The sequence below is a fragment of the Colletotrichum aenigma genome (assembly GCF_013390185.1).
Source record: "Colletotrichum aenigma strain Cg56 chromosome Unknown KSG_Cg56_contig06, whole genome shotgun sequence".
NCBI classification, from domain to species: Eukaryota; Fungi; Ascomycota; class Sordariomycetes; order Glomerellales; family Glomerellaceae; genus Colletotrichum; species Colletotrichum aenigma.
In genome coordinates this window covers 3,755,607-3,763,332 of record NW_023500912.1, presented here as the reverse complement: position 1 = coordinate 3,763,332, position 7,726 = coordinate 3,755,607, and the positions used below count along the sequence as shown (strand labels likewise).

The 7,726-nt window shown below is 51.9% G+C and overlaps 2 protein-coding genes across 2 annotated transcripts; one reads left to right on the top strand and one right to left on the bottom strand.

Moving 5' to 3' along the window:
- Positions 1-2,931, top strand: CGCA056_v010010 (putative uncharacterized oxidoreductase; the record flags this gene model as incomplete). The annotated part of the gene is made up of 3 exons (XM_037325257.1): positions 1-131; positions 187-1,079; positions 1,895-2,931. 3 exons carry the CDS (start codon positions 1-3, stop codon positions 2,929-2,931), a joined length of 2,061 nt encoding a protein of 686 aa, XP_037176651.1.
- A 2,792-nt stretch (positions 2,932-5,723) lies between these two features.
- On the bottom strand, positions 5,724-7,545 carry CGCA056_v010009 (putative hydrolase; the record flags this gene model as incomplete). Its single annotated transcript, XM_037325256.1, has 2 exons — positions 5,724-6,677; positions 6,730-7,545. 2 exons carry the CDS (start codon positions 7,543-7,545, stop codon positions 5,724-5,726), a joined length of 1,770 nt encoding a protein of 589 aa, XP_037176836.1.
- Positions 7,546-7,726: the final 181 nt, after the last annotated feature.

The following is a 7,726-nucleotide window of genomic DNA, read 5'->3' as shown; positions in this document are numbered from 1 at the left end:
ATGTCCGTCCAGACACACGTGTCCCGTCTATGCCTTTTCCTGCTTCTCATGTTCGCAGAGGCCGCGACAGCATCATCATTGTCGCATCCGCCGGTGCCTGGCGTTGGTTTTAGCCTCACACCAGATTATGGGTACGAGACCCCAAAACGCCCTCCTTCGAAGCCGATTTATTGACTCCATTTCTAGAACCGCGGCTATCTACCTCCAGAACGGGTCCCACGTAGAAGTGGCTCGGATCGAGGGAAGCCCGGCGTACAAGTCTTTCATGCGCAAACGCGACAACACAACATCAATCGTTGAAGGCAGACCCGGCATCTCCTTGTTGCGCAACGCCGTATGCTCTCCACTGCAGCCGCTCGGCCTTGCCATCTGCAAAAGGGACCCCGACTTCGACAGTTGTCAAGGCCTTTTGCGTAGCCTGCAGTCATCGGTCGCGTCTTACCTAGGCACGACATTTTGTTATGCCGGCGTAGTCGTCCCTGACCAGACTTGGCAGTATCAAGACTACATCATCAACAAAGCAATCGAATCAGTCGGTCTCCGTCTAACCCACCGGGTCTTGAGCGCTGCGAAGTTGGTTATGTGGGCCAACCACATTAATAACCCAGGCACACCGCGTTACGAAACGCAAGCCGTTCTAGCAGTAGATTACAGCGACTCTGGGCTGAGTGTTAATCTATTCGCCGACGACGAAGGAGTTGCGGGCGTTTTACGTCAAGTCTACGACCAGCAGCTTGGCGCAGATCGTCGGGAACAGCCCGGCCATCTGCAAGCCGTCAAAGATTTACTCACAGAGGTTACTAAGGCCCCATTGGGCCACGATCTTTACGGACACCCCATGCCAGATACGATTCAACGAGTTGTTCTTTATGGCGATACGGTGATGGACGGAGGATTCCTTGACATCTTAAAGGCTGTTGTTGGTGAAGACGTGGTTAACAACGCCCACTCCTTTGAACCCGTCTTCGCCGCTGCGGTTGGTATGGCAACATCTTCTTTCGAGAGCATGAACTGGTTGGACTTCAACGTGGAGCCTGCTTTCGGATGTCGCTGGCGATCGAGGCTCTATGATGCCCCGAGTGAGGAACTTTAGCCACATCAACACATATTCTGGTCATTAGAAAAAAAGGCCCCTAGCTCTACCTATGCTTAAAAGACTACATTCCCATTATTTCCGCTTAGCTGTGGTCGCCCCTATCATTTTTTCTTCTACTTTCGTCCCAATCGTAATTATGCGGTGAACAGTAAATACAGCCGCCCAGACTCAGGAAAATTTGGGGGCCTATAGAAATACAGCCGTCGATTGAATTCTATAAACAATCTAGTCTCTACCAGCAAAAGCAGTCATACCCTTTTATGCGCAAAGTGTGGAATCGTGAAGCCCCAGGAGTAGCCCGGGGCCTTGGGGAGACTTGCGGGCTACTCCGTGACGCACCGGCCGGCGATTCCGCTGTCGCCGAGGCCGGACAAACATTCGCGTAGTTCTTGATCTTTGAACTCTAACTCTAATGAGCCTCTTCCGTCCGGTTTGACGGGGATACGCTCAACGGCCCACTGGTGCTGACGTGCTCCCCTTGTCCTTGATATCCACCTCGTCCCATTCGCAATCAAGTGCCAAGATCTTGGGAGTACTGAATATCAAGTTTACGGACATAAAACGTCTCGCGGACTTCAGCCGGAGATAAGATCTATATTTTGCTCATCGTAGATTCTGCTAGGCGAATCAACCTTTTACTTTTGAACTTCCCACGATTTACACTCGGCCTAATAAATACTGCAAAGACCCAGAGTCACCAAAAAGCCTCAATACTACCAATCCATGCTTCAAGATCTATATTCTTCACACACCCCTAACAATCCGCACCTTATACACGCCTTTCTTTCCAACACCTAGCATGTCTAACAACTCGGGTACCGTCATTGGTCACCGGCGCGAACGGCTATCTAGGGCTCCACGTCATCGACCAGGCTTTGAAGCGGGGGTACAACGTCCGTGGAACAGTCAGGTCTCAAAAAGCTGCCGACAAAGTCCGTGCGACCTTCCCCAACGACTATGGCTCAAGGTTGACTACCATCTTTATCGAAGACCTCACCAACCCCGAGCTCTTTCGCGACGCCTTTGACCCAACGACCGTGGGCGTAATTCACGTCGCAAGTCCTGTTCACGGCCATGTCGAGGACAATGTTCGCGACATGTTGAACCCTGCCATCAAGGGTGCCACGGGAATCCTGGAAGCCAGCAAGCTGTACGGCGGTGCTGCTTTGAAGCGCGTGGTTCATGTTTCTTCCTTGGCGGCGATGCTTGACAACTCCAAGGACCCTCGTATCGGATACGTCTATGACGAGTCTGACTGGAACCCAACCACATTTGAAGAGGCAGCGTCTCTCAAAGATCGTGTGGCTCTGTACTTGGCATCAAAGGCGCTTTCGGAAAAGGCAGTTTGGGCATGGATTGAGGACAACCAGACCAATTTCGATCTGTGCTGCTTAAACCCTGCCCTGGTCTTGGGCCCTCACCTTGAGGAAATTGGTAACTTGGAAGAAATCACGTCAACTTCCAAGCTTCTTTGGCAACTCATGGACGCCAAGGAAATTCCGGAACTACAGTGGGCCGGAGTTGTGGACGTGCGTGACACGGCTGCTATGCTTGTTGCGGCTGTGGAAACACCTGCGGCTGGTGGCCAGAGATTCTTGCTCGGGCATCACTTTGACTGGCAGACTGCCGCTGATGCAGTCAGGGAAGCTTTGCCAGAGGTCAAGAATCGAGTTCCCGTTGGTAGCCCGGGAACTGGTAAAATGAAGGCTCTGGAAAACTTGTATCAGGTTGACGGGAACGAAATCGTGGAGGTTCTGGGTGTTGAGTACCGTCCGCTGCAGGCAACTGTAAAAGACACATTGCAGCAGTTCCTTGAGATAGAAAGCCGCCAGTAGGCAGGTTCCTAGATAGACTCACAAGACTTCCTTAATCCTTACAACATCTCGGCGTGATCCGAAGAGATAGGCAAGCGCCACAAGCTCCCAAAAATATTTCCAATGGCTATTGTCATAACCGGCTTGTCACGGCGAGAACGACTGTGTAACCTCGTTGTGGCGCATGAACCCGCCTCAAAGCCATGGTAAGAACGAACCCTGTGGCCATTCAACCAGCCTTCCAGTGTTGTGAATTCTTGGCAAACAAACCCAAACCTAGTCAGTGCAACTGTAGTGATGCGTGCAGGGATCGGGTTTAGACTTTGAGTTAAGATAATCCCGGACCCCTCACACGGGAGCTAGCGAATCACGGAGTTAGCGGAATGCAAAACTTACAACAGCCGGCAGGTAGTAAACACTATCTGCAGATGTGGTATAGACTTGCAGTTGCTTAAACCACTGAGAGGATATCGCGCCAGTGCCGCAGTGCTGGTGACGTAGGGCATCGTATATTGGACTAACCTCGAAGCCGATTTAATTACCGTCTGGGGAAAACATGACTTGGCGAACAAAGACACGGAAGATTCGGTAGACTCGTGGCATCAATCCGGACACAAAGGGAGAGTTTGGGAACATATTAAAAGCCAGAAGAAACGCTTTACTTCCTGTCAATTTGGCCGACAGCGAGAAGCATCCTACCCAGATCTAAACCTAGAGCTTGCCAGATCGATATCCAAAATGAACTTTTCTTATCTCTTGATTCTCTTCCTTCTATACTTCAACGGAGCCCTTTCAGAAGATTCAGAGGTTCCTGAGACATATGAGTACATTGTGGTGGGATCCGGTCCAGGTGGTGGTCCGCTCGCTGCCAACCTGGCCCGGGAAGGCCACACAGTGTTACTCATTGAAGCTGGGAATGACCAAGCAGACAACATCAACTCATACATGGTCTACAATGATACACCGGCTATCAACGATCCCTTAACGCGATGGGACTTCTTCGTAACGCGAGATACGCCAGAAATTGACAGCGTCTATGATTTCACCACTTGGAACACAACCGACGGCGACTTTTACGTTGGGTTGAATCCACCTTCTGGCTCTACGCGACTTGGCGTCTACTATCCACGAGCTGGTGTACTTGGCGGCTGCGCTATGCATAACGCGGCTACGATCTCTTTGCCTGCGGATGTGGACTGGCAGGACATCGCCGATCTGACTGGGGATGAGACATGGTCACCAGCAAACATGCGCAAGTATCTTGTCAGACTAGAGCGATGCAATTACCTTGTCAACGGAAGTACTGCATCTCACGGTTTCACGGGATACATCGATACTTCTCAGAGTGACTATTCCTGGGCTCTAAACGAATCGGATGTGTCTACATTGGCTTTACATGCTTCTACAGCTTTCGGGTTTCCGCCAGGAATTAACTTCACTGAGCTTGCTGGGTTACTCGGGAGGGACACCGACTCGGACGATGCGAAACGCGATAACCTCCTGGGGGTGTTTACCCCTCACACCCACTCTCGCAATGGTGTGCGATCCAGTCCAAGTAACTAAATTCGGGCGACCGTGGGTGACGAGAGAAAGTTCCCATTGACACTTCAGCTGAACACACTCGCGACGAAAATCATATTCGACAAGCCAGCAGATGGAAACACGGCGCCACGGGCGCTTGGAGTCGAGTACCTTCAAGGCCAAAGCCTGTACTCAACAGATCCTCGTCATGACCCATCCCAGATCGGGGCCCCTGGCAAGGCCTTTGCGTCGAAAGAGATCATCATTGCCGGCGGTGTCTTCAACACCCCGCAGCTTCTCAAACTTAGCGGTGTCGGCCCAGCGGACGAGCTGGCAAAGTTTGACATCCCTCTTGTCAAAGACCTTCCTGGTGTCGGCATCAACATGCATGACAACCTCGAGGGAGTTATCTACGGCACGTTCGAAAAGCCAGTTGTTGGGTTCTGGGACATGTTCATGCGAACCTCAGTCGCCGAGCGCACACGGGATATACACTTCTACTGCGGGAGCTTCAACTTCATTGGTTTCTTCCCTGGTATGCCGGGTTGGGCGGAGAACGAGTTTGAGTGTGGCTTCATGCATCTCCAACCGGGAAATATCAACGGCACCGTCAAGCTGAGATCTACTGATCCCCGCGAGGCTCCCAACATACATCTTGGGCTCTTTTCTCAAGGCGATGACGCCGACCTTGACTCTATGGTGGAGGCGATCAACCTTGAGAGGTCCGTTCTTACCAACCTGACCGACAACGCATTCACTGAGCACCGACCTTGTCGTCAAGGTGCTACGAGCTGCACGAACGAGGAGCAGAAGGCTTTCCTTCGAGCTCAGACCTACTCTCATCATGTTAGTGGGACCTGTGCAATCGGGGCAGATGATGATCGTATGGCTGTGTTGGACTCCAAGTTCCGCGTTCGTGGAGTACAAGGGCTTCGAGTTGATGGGTCCGTCTTTCCGGTTCAGCCTGGAGAGGTGCCAACACTGGCGACTTTCATGATCAGCGAGAAAGCGTTGGATGATATTCTTGCGGATGCTTAGGGGACTTTCATGAGGAATTTCGAAGGTCCCATCTTCTAGATAATCTTCGTTCGACTGACTACAATCAAAACAAATGCTTTCTCTCCAAGCAAAGGCGCTAAGGTCATATCAGAAGATGTTTGTAATATTAAGCTAGTATATACAATGAAAGCCAATCGCAGGAACAAGACAGCGCGCACAGGTATACTATGCACGAACTTTCCACTGACACATTAACACCCGTGGACATTATCGGGCGCAATAAACTTCTACACCTAGAACCAATGGAAGTCTCCCAAAGCAGGAAGCATGTACTCCACGTCTCTGGAGTCGAGAATGGAGGTGCAGCTTTCCGTGTCGGCAGGAATTGTCGGCTGGCATATGGACTCGCAGACGGTACCGTTCTCTGGAAGCTTGCCCTCGGAAAAGTAGTCCCTTACTATCTTTACAAGACACTCGCTCGGGTTGGAGGTTGCACCGTGTCCAGAAGTCTCCTGGATAACGACAGCGGAGCCGGGATGTCCCTCTGACACATGGAAGGCGTTCCTGAGAGGGGTAATGGGGTCGTAGCGGCTGGATGTAATCAAGAGAGGTGCAGCGGGGGCGTTCGTATCGTTGGCATTTGCTGCAGGGCTCGTGAAAGGTCCCGTGAACGGATAGGAAGGGCGGATCTTGCGCCCAGCACAGGCGATCGGAATTGCTCCCGAGACGCTGCTGCCGGTGGTTTCGGACTGGTTCTTCAGGTAGTCGACAACCTCCTCGTAGAAGGAAATATTGCGATCAACCACGTCGTCAACAATGTCGGTGCATAGAACGCCTGCCAGGACGTCCGAGCCCCATCTGTACTCAGGAAGCTCGTTGTCATCTGAGGCATCGCAGACCAGCTTAATGGAGTCGGAGGGAAGGAACACTGTGAGGATGGAGTAGTTGCCGTTCATAAGAGCGCTGAGACCGAGGGCAAGAATCCCAAATGAGTTCAAAGGACTGTACAACATGGAGAAGATTGCTTGGCGGATGACTGGTGATGTTAGAACATACGGTGTGTCGTTGTGGGAAAAGGACACAGGCGTAGTGTCCATGTCGTCAAGGACATCGGCGACACGAGCCTTGATGTCTGCACCGGACTTGTCAGATGATTCAAGGAGAGGACAATCGTCCCCTGATTCATAACAGAGCTCGTAAAATTGGTCAACAATCTTTTCAGCATCGTTGACGTCATTGCGGAAAGTCTATGAGGACAGTTAGGATTCTATGAATGCCTGAAAGGAGATGGAGACTCACACCAGCGGACCAATCGTCGCCATCAACGACAGCATCAATCCACATTCTCTCAATGCGCTCGGGGAACATGGAAGCAAATGTGTTGCCCAAGAACGTCCCGTAAGAAATGCCAATGTAGTTAAGGCGAGCTGCTTCGGCATCCTTAGGCTTGGCTTTGCCTGATTCCTTCCAGCGCAGGTCGTCAATGCGATCGATAATCTCCACCATGTCGCGAGCAACGGACGCGGTGTTCATGTGACCCCAGATGCTATCAGCACCGTTTTCCTCGCAGAGAGCACTCTGAGCAGAGGCGCTCGCCCAATGATAGCCAATGGTGTCATCAATGGGTGGAAGATTAGAAGTGCGCTCCTGAGCGAGCCTCCGGGCGAACTGGTCTCCCTTGAAGCAGTCGGCGTGTGGGGTACTCGTGTTGACACCACGTGGGTCGAAGCCGATGACTTCGTAGTTCTCGCCGATGACCTTCTGCAAGCCGGGGCCCCAGGAGTAGGCGAAAGCGGTGCCGGAACCGCTTGGTCCGCCGGGGTTGATAAGGACGCTGCCGGCGAAAGATGGGTCGTCATCCGGGACTGCGGCCGGGAGCTTGACAATACCGATGGCAGCGGTACTGTTTCTGGTTGGGTTTGCCCAGTCAAGCGGGACTTCGAGACGGGCGCATTGGAAGCCGCTGCCACAGTCGTAGTATTGCAGGTCTTTTGTTGGTTTTGTGTCGACCCAACTGAACGCTTTCGTTGAGTTTGTGCCCCTGGTAGACAGTGGCAGAGACACTGCCTGAGTAAGGCTGACTAGAGAGCTAGCCAATAGAAGAGAAGACACCATTGCGATGAGATCGGCTGACTACCGATTGCAAGTTTTCCTCTGTGTGATGATAGGGAGAATGAAGAAAACTTGGGTCTTGTTTGTCGTATGAGCGTTATGGAACATGAATAACAAACTCGAGGCGACACGAGGTATTTCAACAATTTCACAGGACGTTCCTTCAACGACCTATTCTCCATTT